General features: G+C 34.7%; 1 protein-coding gene across 3 annotated transcripts in view; it reads right to left on the bottom strand.

Moving 5' to 3' along the window:
- Nucleotides 1–20,413, bottom strand: part of LOC145294135 (nesprin-1-like) — a 1,091,614-nt gene that overhangs the window by 674,163 nt on the left and 397,038 nt on the right. For all 3 annotated transcript variants that reach the window (XM_080141241.1, XM_080141242.1, XM_080141243.1), the window contains exons 36-39: nucleotides 14,215–14,384; nucleotides 10,167–10,323; nucleotides 4,583–4,735; nucleotides 44–205 (exon numbers count right to left, since the gene is read on the bottom strand). In XM_080141241.1, the coding sequence (XP_079997367.1) occupies nucleotides 44–205; nucleotides 4,583–4,735; nucleotides 10,167–10,323; nucleotides 14,215–14,384 (642 nt within the window). The remainder of the gene's footprint in view (nucleotides 1–43; nucleotides 206–4,582; nucleotides 4,736–10,166; nucleotides 10,324–14,214; nucleotides 14,385–20,413) is intronic.

Here is a 20,413-nt window from a genome sequence, read left to right as displayed (position 1 = left end):
TGAAAGTAGTTTAGTAAGAAATAGTAATGTTTAACATACTTACATTGACTTTTTGAAGAGTTTCGTTTAAGTTTTCCTTAGATTTCTTGCCGGCATATTTTTTGAGTTCTGTGGTGTTTTCTGTCAGCCAATCAGAACACAACTTGTGGCATTTAACAAAATCTTTGTGTTCTTGAATACACTTTTCCACCTTGGTTATTTGATCCTAAAAGAAAAATTTAAAAAATACTATTTTATCAAAGTTGCTAAATCTATATAAAAATATGCCAAGGTATTTAATGTCTGTATGTACGTTATCACCTTTCACCCATCTAGAAAAAATGTGATTCAGTAAGTGATTAATCTGATGCCGCTAAAGTAAACTTTCAACTTTACTCATACAGGGTGACCCCCCCCCCAAAAAAAAAACAAAAAACATAGAAAGTATATCTAGAACATATGCTGTAGAACGGAGAAAAAAATGCCAAAGACCCTAGTGTTTTGATGTGATGTTTTTTTTTTTTTTATTCAATTTTCACCCCAAGCAAGGCACAGTGCCACTTTGAAGCAGGGGGCTACTATTAGGGAATTAATTAGCGGGGTCATTATGAAGGGAGAAGAGTAGAAAGATGTTTGTTAACATTACACTTGAACTTCTGCATATCATTGCAGTTGGGAAAGTAGAATCCCGGAAGGGAGTTCCAAAGACCCGCAGTTCTGGGGAAGAAACTATTGGAGTAAAAGGCTTTCTTGCACCTAGGGATCTCTACTGTAAAGGGATGAGACTTAGTAGCTTGTCGGGTTTGTCGGGGGTAGTTACGTCGGGGAGGTACAAGTGTTTGCAGTTCGTCAGAGCATTCACCATTAAAGTATTTGTAGAACAGGCAGAGGGATGCAACATCTCGTCGATGGGACAGAGGTTGAAGCCTAGATAACAGTTCAGGATCTATCAGGTTGGCGACTCTTTTTTGAACCCTGTCCAGGAGCGAGAGACAAGCAGCAGATGCACCAGCCCAGATGTGACAACAGTACTCCATACATGGGCGAATGGTTGCCTTATAGAGGTATAGGATACTGGCAGGCGTAAGTAGTTTTCTAGCACGGTAGAGGGAGCCAACCTTCCTTGCAGCAGCCTTGGCAATGCTCTCAATGTATCTATTCCAGCTCGTATTCCCTGTAAACGTTAGGCCGAGGAGTTTAAAAGAAGTACTTTCAGGCAATGTGTTCTTGGCCATTGCTATTGGTGGTAGAGAAGGTTTCTTGTAGTTATTGAAGGAAACAAGCTTAGTCTTAGCAGCATTGAATGTGACCAACCATTTTTGTCCCAATTCCACTACGGATTGGAGGTCATCCTCTAGTGTTTCTGCCATTTCCTTGGATATGTGTTCATTTGTTTTCCCCTCATATCTGTTATAGAGAGTGGTGTCATCGGCAAATATACCCATCTCCGAAACAATATTATCAGGGAGGTCGTTTATGAATATCAGGAATAATAGAGGTCCAAGGATAGACCCCTGAGGTACTCCCGCATTTATGTCATATTGTTTGGATGTATGTCCGTCGAGGACAACTTTGATTTTTCTATTACTTAAGAAGGATTTAATTACATTATGAATTCTTCCAGTGATTCCATATGATCTAATTTTCCTTAGAAGACCATCGTGCCATACCCTGTCAAAAGCCTTAGATATATCAAGGGCCACCGCTCTACCCTCCCCTGTTTTATCCAATGAACGGTATATACGTTCAGAAACTACAGTTAAGATATCTGCTGTTGAACGGGCTTGCCTGAATCCATATTGTTTGTCAGTCAGGAGTTTAGCAGCTGTTAGGTGCTGGACTAGGGCTTGATTAACTAAGGACTAAAATATTTTGTCAAAAAGCGGGAGGAGGCTAATGGGGCGATAATTTAGTGGGTCAGTTCTTTCACCAGAATTCTTGAAGACTAGTACCACAGAGGCGGTTTTCCAGCAGTCGGGAAAACAAGTTTCGTTAAGGCATTTATTGTAAAGTTTAGACAGAACTGGAGCAACCTCGGCAGAGCATTTTTTTAATAGCATTGAATATAATAAACTAGTTATAACCAAAGTTTCATTTCATTCAGACAAAATACTTAGAGTTGGGGCCCGTTTTTTTTGGTCACCCTGTATTAAAGTGAATTGTTCAAAAATCAAATTATGTTGTCGCATCGATTAAAACAGTAAACATATTTCAAAAATGTAAAATTTTAAAAAATCATCTATTGATTAACAAAACTGCAAAACATTTTCACTGGTAAGAATAAATTCCTTTCAGAAATACGTCTGTTTGCACCAAATTATATTTTCAGGTGTTATGGTACAACAATTCCGTCGATAACTTATTTTCATTTTAGTTTTCTAAAATTTACTTCACAAACCAGTCATTTCCTTCCACATTCAAGTTTTTATTATATTACATTCAACATTTTAATATATAATATTAATTATATTATATATATATCTGTTATTCCTAATATTCATAAATGACCTCCCTGACAAAATTACATGTGAGATGGGTATATATGCTGATGACACAACGCTCTATGACAGGAAAACAAATGAACACATATCTAAAGAAATGGCAGAAACACTAGAGGATGACCTCCAATCTGTAGTGGAATGGGGACATAAATGGATGGTCACATTCAATGCTGCTAAGACTAAGCTGGTTTCATTCAATAATTACAAGAAACCTTCTCTACCACCAATAGCAATGGCTAATGACTATCTGAAAGTACATCTTTTAAACTGCTCGGCTTAATGCTCACAGGAAACACGAGTTGAAACAATTACATTGAGAGTATTGCCAGGACCGCTGCGAAGAAGGTGGGTTCTACCAAGCTAGAAAGATACTAACGCTCGAAAGTATTCTATACCTCTATAAGGCCACCATTCGCCCATGTATGGAGTATTGATGTCATATTTGGGCTGGTGCATCTGCCACTAGTCTCTCGCTCCTAGATAAGGTTGAAAAGAGAGTCGCCAACCTGATAGGTCCTGAACTGTCATCTAAACTTCAGCCTCTGTCCCATCGACGAAACGTTGCATCCCTCTGCCTGTTCTACAAGTACTTTAACGGTGAATGCTCTGACGAACTGCAAGCACTTGTGCCCCCTCGACGTAAATACCCGGCAAGTCGTTAAATCCCACTCCTACACAGAGATCCGTAGATGTAAGAGAGCCTTCTACTGCAGTAGTTTCTTCCCCAGGACAGCTAGACTTTGGAATTCCCTTCCGGGTCCATGCTTCCCCAACTGTACTAACATGCAGAAGTTCAAATGTAACATGAATTGACAGCTTGCTGCCCAACTCCCTACACAGTACCCCTGATGCCTATGTCCCTGATAGTAGCCCTCTACAACAAAGTGGCAATGTGCCTTGTTTGGAGTGAAAATGTAATAAAAAAATAACATCTGTTTAAATTTTTTTCAGTAATTTATTTGTAGTTACTATTTTATGTAACTCACATACGATGGTATATATTTTAATTATTTTTTGCGAGGGTTGATTAAAAACAAATATTTCTCATTATTTTTCTTACTTAATATTTCTTATATCGCCTCGGACAACGCTGAGAAACGGATCCTGCTAGTTTAAATATTAGTACAATTATAAATAAAGAAGAGTCATTTGTTTCATTTATTTAAAGAATATTTAGTTGAGAAAAAAACAATTATTTTCACGGAAATGAAGGACTAATTTTTTCTTAAATTCTATTGACTCTGGCAGACACTGATTATTTTAAAATAAGTATTTTCATTAGTAAATTATACAGATTGATGTAGAAAACACTGTGAAATTTTCGCGGGTCACACTGGAATTTTTAAGTAACAGACCATGAGTAAATTTGAAGCCGTACTTAACATGATGTCATTCAAATGTGTCAGGCCATTTCCAAAATTAACGCATTGTTAAAATTGGCCTTGTTTCAGAATAATATAAATATGTGTTCTTTCATACAACAGTGGCGATACTATTTGAGACAATATCTATAGAGGACGATGTAGGGAGTTGACCAGCGAGATTTCACACATTTAAACATCTGCAAGTTAGTACAATCGGGGAAGCAATAAACAGAGAGGGAATTCCGAAGTTTAGCAATCTGAGTAAAGAAAATATTAGAGTAGAAAGTTTTCCGGCATCTAAGGAGCTATTCAGTGAAGAGGTGGGATTTTGTTGCTTGTTAGATTAGTTGAGAGTATGTTAAAGAGACACCAGTGCTAGGAGTTCGTCATAGCATGTTATTGAGCAACGTTTAGATTATATACAGGAGAACTTCCCCACCGTCCAATTCTTCATCTTGTAGCTGGTCTGTCTGGCAGTTTGCAGCTTTGCATGAAGGGTCACGAATTTGAGTTTTTTTTTTTTTGACAAAATGGAAGAAGCTTATCAAAATCGAACGATTGATACTTTTATCAAATCCGAAAAACTTGTAGATTATTGGAAGAAAATTGTGTCCAGGAATGGTTTCGATTTTTAAGAATATTTGTCTTTGAATAAATTTTGGTCTAAAAACAATTATAATTTTAACACTGTGCACAAACTTTTTTCTCAACTTAATATACACGCGTGCAGATACTAACCTTGATTGTCTTTATGTGAGTAGCATATCGTTCACACACTTGTGCAGCATACGACGCCGTCCGAGAGTCTCCTGTTATTTTCGACAACTTCTCAGCTTTGTCTTTTAATGAATTGAAACCTCCATCCTGACTTCTAGAATCTTTAAGAAATGTCTGAAAATAAAAAAATTTAACATTCGACATTTTGATGATCGGAAGAAATGCATTTATGAATACAAAAGACCAAAATACGTTTAAAGCGTATACTTAAAAAGCAATGACTTGAACACAAATATTCCTTTAAATTCTTAAAAAAAAGAAAATCATATTTTGTATAAAGAATGTCTCCAAGAAGTAATAAAGGAAACGAAATAAGAAAAACTATAGGTTTTAGTCTATTAAAAAAAAGTTATAACTACTAAATTGATGGCTGAATATGGTTAAATTTGTGCTCACTTTTGCATCAAATAAACAAATATTAAACAGACACTATAATACTTTGTTCGTTGCACCTTATCATGACAAAGGTCATACAAAATTTTACCCAGATTGACTCAGTAGTTTCCAAGAAAAAGTGAACCGTAAATACTAATCCTAACTAATCCGTGTATCAAACGGATACCATAATACTTTGTTCGATGCACCTTATCATACCAAAGATCCATACAAGATTTCAGCAGAAAAAGTGAAACAGACAGATATAATACAGATAACAAGTCATGTTTACTACTACGTCTGTAGATTAATGATTTTTTTTCTGGGTTAAAACTTAATGAATCCCACATGTTTTCTATAAAAAGGGGTTTATCACAGACAATCAGGGCGGTACTATCAAACAGTTTGAATGCATCAACAGATGCCCTCCTTACCAACTAGCTGGGGCCAACGACTATCAACTTATGGGAAACTTTAAAGGTTAGAGAAAAATGTGAAAAAATTCTGTGCAGGCCACAAATGGTTTCATGTTAATTTGGTTACTAAATGAAAGATCGTCTCCATCTAACGTCCATTTATTATTATGCATGTAAAATTGAGAAAATTATGCTTAGTTTTTAGATAAACACGATATCAGATAAAATTTGGTCGCCATTTTGTTTTGCTTTGGTTCGTTAAGGTAATGCTGACACATATGAAGCATGCTATTTCCAATTTTACATGCATAACACTAAATGAATTTTAAATAGAAATGATTCCTCAATTGTAAGCCAAATATAAGTTAAGATAACAAGTAAAACTACATAGGAACTTTATTATATTATCAAGTCAATAAGGGTCACAGAAAGAGGACTAAGAGAGAAACCTCTTAGAAAGAAGAAAAAAGGAGGAAATCTATTATTTACTCCTCTTAACTGGGTAGAGCTGTTTTTATCCAGATAGGTTTGCGTTACCATTCAAAATTTATCATTTTTCAGCTTATTTTTTATTACTATATATATATAAGATGTATTATACATAGATTTTCAGCATTTACTCAGTACATGAGTAGAGTTATATAGTATTTTTTTTTAATATATATATATATATATATATAAACAACGCCTCTCCAAACAGTAGGAAATAACAATGTTATCAATAAGTTTAAATGCCCTTTGAGAGAGTCTAACTCCCATAATAATATTAAAGCTACTAGTTACATAGGTTTTATGACAACTACCTACCGTGCCGTCTCACCATGCATCCTCTAAATTCCAGCTCAATTTATCGACATTTACAAAATCATAACTATGCTCTTCTAATTAATGACACACAAATAATATATCGCAAAATAAATTTTTATAACGTTAATACTTCAATGTACCAAAGAGCTACATAAAAACTGAACAATCTACAATTAATATTTTCTTATCAAAACTAATAATATTTTTAAATGTTTAGCTTAAACACTATTTTTATCCTGTGGCGCTAATTCTGACATAGGGAATTTAGGCTGTTCACGTTTCTCCTGAACAGTCTGGCGTCTGTCTATAAACGCTCGTATCACAGTTACTTTTGAGATTCCCTCCTTTTTTTTTTTTACCTCTTGTGTTCATTTGCTTTTTTTACCTGGTGATGATTCGATGAAGAATCAAAAACGTTCGTGACATGTTATGGAACTTTTATTAATTTTTCTTTTTTAATTTTTACACAAAACAGATCATAAGAAAATAAAAAAGGTATAATTAATATTTTTAACAATGCTTAAATAACAAATGTTGTTTAATGTCACACAATATGTATATGTACAGAGTGGAACAATAAAATTGTCGCCCTAAAGAAAACAACGCTACAACTTCATTTTAAAACTTTTATTGAAAAAATCAATTCAGATAACTTGTTTATGTAGTCGACCTGATATCTATTCAATGTAGCCGCCTTCAGCCTCAATCATTGCCTCAATACGGGTCTGGAACTAGGAGCATGCCTTTTCCACAAGCGCCGGCAGGAGCTCGGTGGATGGCGATGATCAGACGGGCTTTGGTGTTGTGGAAGGACGTGTTGGTGATGTTCTCAACATATGACGCACTGAAGTAGTCCATCGGATTCAGGTCCGTGGAGGAGGGGGGGGTGCAATGTATTTATCTAAGCTAGAAGGGACGCCCAGCATAGTCCAGTATTAAAATACGCTTAAATATGACACTTTAATTTATGTAAATTTCGTATATAGTATTATAGAGTCAATTTTCTATTCATTCTTATATATTATAAAGGTGTGATTAAAAAAAGATATATAGCCATATGACTTGGATGCATAGGCTTTAATCGAAACCGAAACTAAAACTTCTGAAGAATATATATATATATATATATAACTTGAGTTCTTTCAGCTATAATTGAAACAGAAACCAAAACTTATGAAGAATTCTTGGTAAAGTTATTTATTACAAGAAACAGAAGATCGTAACAATTAAACGACAGTCATTCGGAAGAAAAAAGATGTAAGCATGATACACAAAATAAAACACACGTTATCATTTTAATATTTAGATATTAAGCTGGAACAAGAAAACTAAAGATGGCGGAACATTTGCTGCGAATGTTATTTTTGCATAGTTTTCATTTTGAATAATCAGTTTTTAAAAGGAGTTAAGAATATCCGACATAAAAAAAATTGCTGAGAAGATGCAGATTCCAAATCTGCAATTAGCTTGGCTCTCAGACCAACCGCTAAACTGTGATGCAGCGACATACAAGCAATCTTACTGTATATATTAGATTATCTCTATATAAATAAAATGAACTCATTTTTTCCCGTCTGATTTTGACATTAATAGGATTAAAAATCAAGATATTTCATGCAAATATAATATGCACAAATGGCAGAACAATATCTGAGGTGTGTTATAGGCTTATTATTTCTCAAATTCCTTGATAATCTTAGATTTCTATACTTTTTCTGCTGAGAAGTCACGGCCAAAATCGGTTAAGATCAATGGAAGTGGTAAAATATTTTCTCTCTAATAAATTCCTCCTCCCCCTGCCACCACTTAACACCATTTGGGGATCGTTCACAAGGAACAGTTGAGAAGAGAGCACCGGTTTGGCTTCGTAGTTCTTTCATGTGAAGTTATTTAAAATCACTAAACTGAGCTGCAGTGCTCTGTGGCGTAGTGGTTAGCGTGCTGGACAATTCACATTATATTTTCACGTTCGCGCCGACCTACCGTAGTCGTTTTTTTTTTTGTTTTTGTTTTTTTTCCTAAACAACTGGAATGGACTTTTCTTGGTGGCCGAACTGTTAACGTTGCAGATGTTTTTTTTTGTTTTTTTTTTTCACACTTTATTTTCCTACTTTTACTCATGACTCCGGGTTTGATCCTTCCTACTTACCTACCATAACATTTTTTAAAACTCCCCCCCCCCTGTCCCGGAAACAAACACTCGGGCAACGCCGGGTACCCCCGCTAGTCACAGATAAAATGAAACTATCGGCGTTAACATAATCAACAAAGGTTTAGTAATTTAAAAAAAAAAAAAAAAATCAGTGATGCTATTCAATTACTTCAAACTGGTTTTCAAAAGAAAAAAAAAAAAAAAAAAAAACTGTCAGGATATTTACAAAAAAAAAAAACCCAAAAAACTTGCAGAACCAGTTTTGTTCACTGTGTATTAAATATTAGATGTATCCATGCAGCTGTATAAGAGGCTTTGTCTGTCAGTCGCACTTAAAGTTTGAAAAAACAGTTTTTGGTGATTGTTCAGTTAATAGGAAAAAAAGTGATAAAAACTTTACAACAAATAACTCTTACCAAAGGCAAGAAAATTTCATCTTTTATTAAGCCGCATAACTTTTCAGTCATGGAATTTTTTTTGATTTTATGTCACAACTTCTAAAAACAATATGTCGACCACGTAAGATAGAATAATTTGGTATAGTGAAAATTATTTTGAAATAAAGAACTTTAGAACAGTTTCAGTAAATTAAACGTATACAGATTGGCCAACAAATGACAGTTTTTAGTTGTAAATTTGTTTAATTTTTGATTTTTCGATTGTTAAACAAACGACATTGAATCTTCACATCAAGTACAGAATGGCAGCCATCTTGAATCTATCTGAACTTAGTCTTGAAACATCAAGCCTATAGGAGGAAAACAGTCAGCAGAAAGATAGTTCTACAAACCTGCAGTTATTGGAAATAAAACAAGTTTCTAAAAACTGGAATAGAAAACTATAATTTTTTTATGTTTATGAATTTTTGAGATGAGACTTGATAAATCTGTATTTAAATTACTGTTCTCGCCTTCAGCGTTATTGTTATAGTACAATATATACTTCAAGTTGGAGGTTACATCGGCTAAAACGTAGTGAGCATAACACATTCAAGATGAGAACAATAATTCAAATAATCCAATCATTTTTAACGCAAATAGGTCACAAGTTGCTTTGGACTGATTTCTCAATAGAATTTCATGTAAAAAAAATTTTTTTTTCAAATTTATAAAAAATGTTTACTTCTGCTCTCCATGACTGGAGGACATTCAAAATCTGGTTTCAAAATTAAGGGAATTGTAAGAAATCTAAGATTGGAACAGATGCCTTGATTAGACAAATATAAACCCAATAAAATCTCTGAAAACAAATTCTTACAATGAACACAAAGAAATGTAAATTGCTGTCATATACTAAACTACAAGAGCAGCCGTTCCAGGATGAGTTCAATCAATTCCTCGAACCATTTTTCTTCTACTTTTACGTCTGTTTAGGATGATTAAAATCAATACGTAATATTAAATCTTATTTCAAGAACCCGTATTCTAGTTTCAAGCAAATTCATCAGATCGTTTGGATTCTAGAAAATGTCTAAGTTATTTCTCAAGGCACGTACATGTGTAGCAGCACCATTATTATTTTCATTTTGAATTCAATTTGATCAAATAAAATCATGTTACTAAAAACAATATTAAAGACTTTCGAGCAGCAGCAGATATGGACGGTTAGTTATATCTAAAAGTTAGCAATTTCAAATGAGGGAAAATATGAATAAAAAATAAATAAGATTTTTTTTAAAAAATAGAGAATTATAATATATGAAGCTACTTGAACGAAAAAAAAAAAAAAAAAAAAAAAACCCGGACCCGTTGAGTTGGCCATTGAACTCTGGTTAGATTATTCAGCATTCTCTTACCTTAAGGAATTCTAAATGTTTCGCTTTGGCAGACAAGTCAGGTTTTAAGGAAGAACTTTCTCTCAATTTAGTTTCTGCCGTTTTTAACCACTGAGATAAGATTCCATATTCCTGATCGTATTCTTGCCACAGAGCAACAGTCTTATCGAGATCTTTTCTGGAAAAAAAAAAAAAAAAAAAATGGAGACTCAAATAAGATTCTTTCTTTTCCAGAATGTAAGAAATGGTAAATAATTTTGATAAATCAAAACGAATTGAATTTTTTTTACTATTTGAAATCTTAAAAAAAATTATTATTTAAATGATTAAACCTGTTTTTTTTTTTTAATACATTCTTTTATGGGATATTCTTTGCTGAATTTAACTCCTTATTTATGAAACGAAGAAAATTTATTTTCAAAAAGTTATTTCATTTTTGTACTTTCTAATATACTAGACTGGGTGCCCGGCGTTGCCCGGATGTTTGGAGGTGTGGGTTGAGAAAAAAAAAAGTTATAGTAAGCAGGCAGGCTCGAACCCGTATTGCGAAGGAGGAAAAGAATGTGACACCCCCCCCAATAAAAACTGACGTCTTTGCTGTTGCGCAGATCGCTAAACCAAAAGTGATGTAGATTTAAATTAAGGCTAGACAATCGAAGAGGTGATGATTTCGAAAATATCGGCGAAAAAAGCGACCCCTCTCCTCGCTGTAGAAAAGTGCTCAGTTGAGGGTGAAGGAATTAATACATACATACATTTAAACAGACAGGTGAGATTTATATTATAGATGTCACTTTTATGGGCCTAACTGATAAATGACCCAATTAATCTGAGAATTGAAGGAAAATTTCCATGGTGTCTTTAGATTTTGTAAAATTGCCACCTAAATTTAAGCTTATTTGAATATTCTCTTTACATATCGATTTCTACACACACACACACACATTATTAAACATAAAAAAAACAGTACATCTTACATTCAAAAGCAATAAAATTGTACATAAAATTTGACGGGGTATCATAGCTCAGCTTGCTGCTATAGTTTCAAATGATCTGAAATAAAAGCAAGAGGAGACTTGATTCCAAATATTTATCATATGTTATATCTCCCCTCTTTTGAAAATAGGGTATGATTATGAATATCTCTAGTAACAAATAATCCTTATACACTGAAATATACTCCGTGTATGAAAACCAAAGAGGGGAGATAGAACATATGAGAAATATTTGGAATCAAGTCTCCCCTTGTTGTTATTTCAGATCATTTGAAACCATAGCAGCAAGTTTTAGTTTCCCCTCCATCAAGGACAGAGGTTTTAGGTAAATATCAGATATTTTGTAATTCATATGCAAAACTACGAAAACAAAAGACTGATTGAAACAGTTTATGGCTGTAAAAAAGTGCCAAAAATAGGCTCTGGATGATGGATGATCCCGTTAATGTGCGACCTTAATGGCAAATATCACATAGCCCACTACACGATTCAGGTCATTAGCTTTCCAATGAGCCTTCATTTGTTAAATTCTGATCAATGATCGCTGAGAGTTGGAACTTATAAAATTGCCAAAATAGGTGGTGAATATATATATATATATATATATATATATATATATATATATACACTCATAGCCAAATTGAATATGGAAATGTTCATATCTTTAGTTCTATGAGACGAAACATGAAAATTAGCAAGCCTATTGAAGATTATAATACTATTCTATGGTCAAAATTTTATGGCAATTAGTAAAAAAGAACCTCTATTTTCAAATCAATAAAATATGCCCAAATTTGCCTACATTTGTATATATAGTGTCCTGGCAGGCCAGCTTCAGTTTTACTGCTTTGGTTGTCTCCCCTGTGGCTTTGCCAGACCACTAATATATAAATCCAAATATATTTCATCAAATAATAACGACATTTGGCAAACATTTCCTTTTCCAGTTAACTTTTTTTTTGTATCAAATTTGACAAAAAATATATTTTTGGGATCCTCATCAATTAAACAACAAATTTCCAGATTACAAAAAAAAAATGTTGAACAAATAACTTTTTCAAAATGTTAATTGAGATGGCATTAACAGTCAATTGGGTTATCTCCCCTTTGCAGATTGGCTAAAACTAGATGGATCTGGCTGGCAGTCAATTTGCATAGATGATAATATTTTCAATGTAAAAACTGTATTTTTTTTTACTAAAGAATGTAATTGATGAAACAAGCTGAAGGATTGGCACAATATTTAGTAGTGGTTCCAATTCTCCATGTAAGCTTAAAATAAAGTGTTGAGAAGACTCTAGAAAGCAAGTTTTTGCGGAAAAAGATCAACTCATTGTTTCGTTGTACTTGTAATCATTAGAAATGCAGTCGGTTGAAACATGATAACCAGTTTGTATGCAAAGAGTGCAAGACATCAGAGACGGATGAGATGTATATAAGTATATTTGAATCGCGAAACAATTGAGGTTGTCCAGAAATATTGGAATACAGGAGGAAACTGGTGTTGATATGATTGCAAGAGGCAGAAGGAACATTACAAAATAAGGACCAACCTTGTTGTCATCAACAGAAAATAACATCTAGAAAAGACCTTAAAAGTGAATGGAGTCAGTTTGAAGTACTTTTATCATTACAAACCAGCAAAGTGTTACCACCGCCGTCAACCAAGGGAAGAATCTATCAGGCATATCAATGCAGCGTGGCAACAATACTTCATCTTAGGATTTACTTGACTCTTATGCAGACAGATTGTACAGAATAGGATACTTCATTGGTTTTATCGCATTGAAGGAAAGGATAAGAGGACTTGGGTTAGTAGATGTAGAACAGTTGAGTTAGCAAGGTCAGTTAGCAGCAAAAGGCAAAAAAAAAAAAAATATCTGGGGAGAAGTGATAAAAATTTGTGAGAAATAGGGATAATGAAAGAGATAGGTTGGTTTGAAAATCAATTTCTAAAAGTTGTCCAACACATGCCAGCATGTAAAACAGATGTTAAACTGATGATGGTGGTGGTGATGATGATGATTCTCCAAATAATGTGTTTGAATGAGATGCGACTTGTGTAAACACTTTTACAATCTTGTCAATAACATAATCAGCAACAAACCCTGGACATGTAAGAGCGACGGTGGAGAACTGCAAAATGTACTGATCATCTCAACATGGAGATGAGAGTGATTGGTCTTGCTATACAAAACTTCTTCATGTATATATTCTGTATATAAAAATGACATATGAAATCAGGAACCAAAGTTAATAGATTTGCTCCCTTAAACACCCCCCACCCCATTATTCTAGAGAGCGCCAAGAGCTTGCTGCATGTATGCCCAACTAGCAGGAGATCTACTGAAACTTTTTGATATTCCTAATGTATTCATTTTTTTTTAAATTTGGCAGTTGAAATTATTTTTAAATCATATGACAACAAAGTAAAGGTTTATATAAAATCTAATAATCATATTTTGTCAAATGTTCAATTAAGTATTTATTGAATTCTTTTCTAGCGCTATACTAACCAAAAGATTTTTCTTTTTCCAAACAAAAATATTGGTAAATATTACGTCCAAAATGAAATGCAACCTAAAACGTTTAGAAAAAGCATTTGACCATTCAAAAATGCTTAATTGATGGTAATCGATTTTTTTGTGTCACTTGTTTTTCGAGCATCTTGTGTTCATTGATATTTTCTCTGAGATCCAAAGTGGAATTCAGGAATGATTAACCACATTGTTATTTTATTTATGCACTTTTGAATCCAGGAAATCATTTTTCATTTCTAGTAATAAGACATTTTTTTGTGCAACACATAATAGCTGGTCTATAGCAAATTATATACATATATATATGTGTGTGTGTGTGTGTGTGTGTGCGTGGAATGAGTTATCTTATATATATACATATGTGTGTGTGTGTGTGTAGAATGAGTTATCTTATATATATACATATATATGTGTGTGTGTGTGGAATGAGTTATCTTTTATATATATATATATATATATATATAACAATAACTTAGTGATTAGATGGAGGGAGGCATTTCATATGTTCACAAAAAAAAATTGTCAAAAACTTACTGTGTTTCTTTCATTTTCTGGATGGTTGAATTCCATAATTTGGTAGACTTTTTACGGCTATTCTTCAGTTCTTCCTGTTTTTCTTGAGACAGCACTGGGGCGATTTTCTCCATTTTATTAATGGTAGCTTTTCTTTTTTCCTCATCTTCAGAAACAGTGGCCAATATGTCCTGCAATAATTAAAAATGTCTCAACAATAACTTAGTTGCTCAAGAATAGAAGACGTGCACAAAAAACGCAAGTAGTAAAAATACTCGTAAACTTGTTTTTGAGAGTTTCAAAGTGTTCTGTGGAACTCTAGTGCTAAAGCTGACATATTCATGTAGAACAACTTGTACTCACTCTTGTGGCATAATACGGAGCCCCAACTCCTCACATTGGGGGGATTTATACCCAACTTTCCTTGTACTCTAATGGAGACGAGTGTATTTTAACATGTGCATTTATAAACATGATGACTTCAGAGCTTGTCATAAATCAAGTTTTTATCCAACTGGTGTTTGACATGTTTATATAAAGTCCAGGGGAGGAGGGGGGGGACAAACTGTGTCTAAAGGTCAAAGGTAATAAACTAATGAACGTGTCACCTAAGACTTGTTAATTAATAATATCTCGGTCTCTTCGTTTTTAATATGCATCTTGTCCGTCCAGTTTTATCACGTTTAGACCTGGTGAGCTAGTTGGTGTACTCAGGACGCAACAGCAATTCCAGAAATGTCACCACGACACAAGCAAACAAAGATACTCTCCGGAAAATGGTCATAATCTATCCTTGTGTGGCAACAGGTAAATAGGGATTTACATTAGAAAAGTCAGTGAATTTTTCTTGTTCGACATTTAAAACAAATAACAAAACTGAACAAAAATTTTTAAAAAGCATAAGGCAAGCTGAATCAACAAATAATTTATTTTGCAGCAAATACAATTAAAATGTCTGCGTTTTAGCGAAAATGTGCTGCAATTAAATTTATTAATTGGTCGAGATAAGCATAGTCTTCTTCAGACGAACTTGGCAAATTATAGTTCTAGAGATTTGTAGCATTACCTGTCTTTATCAACACAATTACAGACTCTCACCAGAGGGCGTTTTCAAGCACAAGTTATCTTACCTTTGAAATCTATCAGTGGCGGTACTATTGAGCATTATGAAAATCATCGCAAAAGCAAATTCACTGTCTTACTTCCATCATTGGCCTCAACAAAACACATCACAGACTCTCTCGCTCTTTTCCATGCAGAACCTGATTCAGACAACATTGTCTATCTTCCTGTGATATAAAGACACTTGCAACAATGTGCACACCGACACTCTACTTGCTATGTAGGATTTCTCATCTCTATTTACATATGCAGCATTCTATTCAGACTTTGTTAAACACGTGGATACAGCCAACTATCAATAACATTGTGCCAACATACAAACATTTGAATGTAATGTGAACAAATATCTTGCGACACAAGCTATCTAACAGATATAAACATAGCTCATGTCAATATAAAAAAAAGCTTAATTTTCGCAGTTTTCACTATAGTAGTCGATGTTTCTGGCTGCTTTGAAAAATGTTTTGGGGTCAAATGGTGATATTTATTCAGAAATCAAAAAAATCTCATCTTGTTTTTTGCATTTCGGAATTTTTGTCATATATTTGGCTGACAGAATGCGAACAATCTACCATAGATAAAATTAGTTTCAGTTTGAAATTTTATATAGATTTCAAGTTTGACAAAGATTTTCGCATTCAACAAGATGCACCTGGAAAAGCTCAGAGTGAAACGTTATTTTGCAACCAGTCATCTTGCGATGCTTCACAAACAGTTTTTTTTTTCTTTTTTTGCTAAACAATTTTGTTTTGATGGAATTCCTCCAAGATAGAACAGGACTTGAAAAAAAAAAAAAAAAAAAAAGAATCAAACCACTACGTACATCTTAGATTTTGATACAAGTTACTCTATTTGATTAGCTGACACATGGAACAGAACACATTACTATGGGATTGTTTCACTGGAAGCTACAACAAGGTCCTCTTCAAATCCAATATCAACAAATACTTGTTAGAAATCATCCTCGTAAAGCATCAAACTAGTTCATTTCATTCATCCTTTTCAAGCCTACAATTTTGATGGTACATTGGTTCTAAGTACTGCTGATCATTTCCCCTTGATTGTGCCCAAAAGGGATCAGAGGATATCAAGAATTCACCATTGTCAGACTCTCCAATTAGGGCTCTTGCAAGATGAATAATCTACGTCTCCTAATGTAGCCATCTCAAAGGTAGAGTAAGAAGTAATTTTTATTGCTGTGCATAATAATCGTTGCTTTTGTTTTATAATTATGAACTGTAATAAATGCGTTAACCACCTCTTGGTCTAATGATGGTTATGCTTGAAATATATATTTCATATATGAGCTTTGAAACACTGTTCCACTGCCCTGCTTCCCAGTTGAATACAACACGGTAGCCTCCAAATCCAATGTAAACAAATTCTTATCGAACTTTCCCCATAAATAATCAAATTCTACCCAATTTACACCATTAATGATTACTACACTACCACCTTACATTCATTAACCCTTATCCTCGAGTGGCCTTCAGGGCTTGATAAATGGTGACTCTCAAATAAAAAAGATAACATATTCTAATACTTTCATAATATTCTTGATATTTCAACTGGCACTCAATCTATCTCATGAACCTTGATTAGATTTTGGCCTTGATAAGTGGCGATGCATTGACGCAAATATACACCATGATGAATCATCTTCAGAAACAGTGGCCCGTATGTCCTGGAATAATTAAAAATGTCTTAACAATTGATTATTTGTTCAAGATTAGAAGATGTGCACAGAAAACACAAGTAGAAGTACAATCAGACTCATGCTTTTGAGAGCTTTGTTGCGAGACTTCCAAAGTGTTCTTTGGGACTCTCGTGCTAAAGCTAGGATTGGACTGCATGAAGCATAAGATGGACGGGAACTGAGATGCGCATCAAGTATATCTGGATGGTGATAATCAGATTTTGAAGTTTAGCAAAGATTCCCGAATTCGACAAGATGAAGATGGTTATCAATCCTTATCTCAAAAATAATAAAAAAAAAAAAATAATACTAATTTGGGAACTGATACAACCAAATTTTATAATCATCTTTTAAAATAATCAAATTTTGTTCAAACTTTGATCCAGTCTATGATATAAAGGGCAGTTATCTATGTGTATGTTTGTATGTCCTGCTAAAAATTAAAAACTACAAAACAAATAACCACAATGTTGGTATTTTCTTGGTCAGCGGTGCCCTAGATGAATAATATGTAAAATGATAATAAAAAAATAAACAATATTCATTCTTAGTGAGTTAACTGAGCTTTTGTAAAAGGGAGGGGAGTTTTTAAGTTTTATTATGCATTAATTTGGAAACTGATTTCTCAAGGAATCAGTTATATAAAGGGGAATTTTATGTGTATGTTCAGCTTAAGAAGAATGAACTGGGCAGAGGAGAAAGGGGGGGGATGGGAGGAGTAAAGGAGAAAGAAAGGAAGCTAAAGAGGGAGAAAAAGATTACACTTTTACACAGTTGTTATAAAAATAACTATTGTGTCACGTTGTCTTTGAATAAGCAGTCATGTGTTTATGCAGATTTCCTATTTATTATTAGATAGCCAATTTTTTTTAATATTATATTGTACCTAATATATAGCATTAATTTCAAAACTTTAAAAAAAGTACTTGAGTGCTATCAGCTAGATTCAAAGCATTTACTGTTCAAGCCACGTTCCTTATCGATGTAGCTCTCGAGCGATAGGTAAGAAAGGTTTGATATCAAACGACTTGAAGAATTTAATTTAGGCATGTGCAGAAAGAAATAATGTCAGCAAGTTGAAATGAACATTTTCAACTTGCCGATATGTGTCTGTATGCATTATTCATCCAAAGATTTTATTGTGTGATTATGAGTATGATTGTTGTTTCCTGTTAATTTCAGTGTTATGTGGCCAGTAGTTTAAGAGTTTATCGGTTAAATATTTACACACAGACACATCTATTGTTTTATTTATAGATAAATCAGATAAATAACTACAGCATCTCAAACTAACATCGCTCACCATAAGGCATATCGTGTGGAAAAAAGGGAAACTAGGTCAACAGGCTCTCTTCTTTCTTTTTCCTTTTGCAGTTTTGGTCGATGTAACCTCCGAACTTCCTCAGGTGTATCTTGTCGAACTCGGGAATGTTTCTGTTGAATTCGGGAATTTGGACGGAATTTGGAGTGGAACCCTTTATTTACTTCATGGGGGTAGCATGCTCTTGTTCCATCAGCCATGACTGGTTAGAGGTCCTAAGTAATTCGCAACTGTATTTTTCAGAAACTGAGGATTGCACCTTCAACTGTGGCGCAGTGGTTAGAGAACTTGGAAAAACCAATTGCAAAAAGTGATATTCTTTTGAAGGTTGAAGGTTCAATCCTCAGTGTGGCTGACCAAAAAATACAATTGCGAATTTCTTAGGACCTCTATCCAGCCATGGCTGACGGAACAGGAGCACGCTACCCCCGTGGGGTTCCATTCAAACTTCCGTCCAAATTCCCGGGTTCGACAAGATACACCTGAAGAAGGTAGGAGGTTACATCGACAGAAACGTTGTGAAAATAACACTCAAGATGACAACAGTAGTCTGATGAATCCAAATAATATGAAAAATAAACAGTAACATAATTTTAGTGTGGGGGATCAGTTTCACATATAAATTTAACAATGATACTCCATTTCCTGGTTATTCTAGCGGCCTATGGCAATTAACAATTTTGTTTTTATTATGGAGAAAAATTTTGTATGTTATTTCTTTGGATGAGCAATAATGTGTCATTTGTTATTTGTCAGTCAGAATCAGGGTTAGCGTTAAACATATACAGGGTGCCCCCCAAAAAACGGGCCCCAACTCTAATTAGGCTCCGTTTCTTAGTGTTTTGTCTGAATGAAATAAAACTTTGGCCATAACTAGTTTATTATATTCAAAACATCACATCAAAACACTAGGGTCTTTGGCCTTTTTTTCTCTGTTCTACAGCATATGTTCTAGATGGCCTCCATTTAGCTTTTGTTTTTGTTTTTTTTTGGGGGGGGTCACCCTGTATTAGTTAACTGCCCTAAAAAGTTAAAATGACCCCAAAAACGTATAATCTCATTGGAGTGGGGGTATTTAGTATCCGTCCCCTTCAAATTAATTGCTAGCTGGAGGGTGGATACGTTTTGGTAACATTTAATACCAAGTTTCTTTCCTTTTACATTGGCTTTCGGGTCAAGATCAAAGTGTAGTATCTGTTCCGGCAGATACTGCAAGCTATGACTAGCTATGACTAGCAAAGACCAGATGTGGGGGCAACCCCACATGCCTGACCTTTAACCAGCTCCCATTTCCCACCTCTCGGGAGCTGGTCCCCTTTTTCCCTTCCCCCTCCCTTCACTCCTCACATTAAAAATTGGCCTTGTGCCTAATTTGCTCGGTGGGGGAGCAAATAAATACCATCTGTTCCGGCAGATGCTGCAAGCTATGACTAGCTATGACTAGCAAAGACCAGATGTGGGGGCAACCCCACATGCCTGACCATTAACCAGCTCCCATTTCCCACCGCTCGGGAGCTGGTCCCCTTTTTCCCTTCCCCTCCCTTCACTCCTCACATTAAAAATCGGCCTTGTGCCTAATTTGCTCGGTGGGGGAGCAAATAAATACCATCTGTTCCGGCAGATACTGCAAGCTATGACTAGCTATGACTAGCAAAGACCGGATGTGGGGGCAACCCCACATGCCTGACCTTTAACCAGCTCCCATTTCCCACCTCTCGGGAGCTGGTCCACTTTTTCCTCCCCCCTCCCTTCACTCCTCACATTAAAAATCGGCCTTGTGCCTAATTTGCTCGGTGGGGGAGCAAATAAATACCATCTGTTCTTCAGATGCTGCACTTCTATTTCTTGTTCTCTTTCGGTGGAGGAGAAATCCTTCACGACTGAGACAATTTTTATTTTTGTACCTTTTCTCCACGTTAAAAAACGACCCTGGTGTCTAACTCTGTCCCGTGGGGAGGCATAGTAAATAGGTACAATTATAAGAAAACTTTTCAATGGCTGATAGCAATGATTAATTACACCCTACCTGAAAGCTCTTCCTTCAAACTCCTCGGCTTAACATCACATGCAAAATGAACTGG

The sequence above is a fragment of the Euprymna scolopes genome, chromosome 15, assembly GCF_053919585.1.
Source record: "Euprymna scolopes isolate OS-2025 chromosome 15, ASM5391958v1, whole genome shotgun sequence".
Lineage (NCBI taxonomy): Eukaryota > Metazoa > Mollusca > Cephalopoda > Sepiida > Sepiolidae > Euprymna > Euprymna scolopes.
Note: the sequence above shows the minus strand (reverse complement) of the source record. Positions and strands in the feature narration are given on the sequence as shown.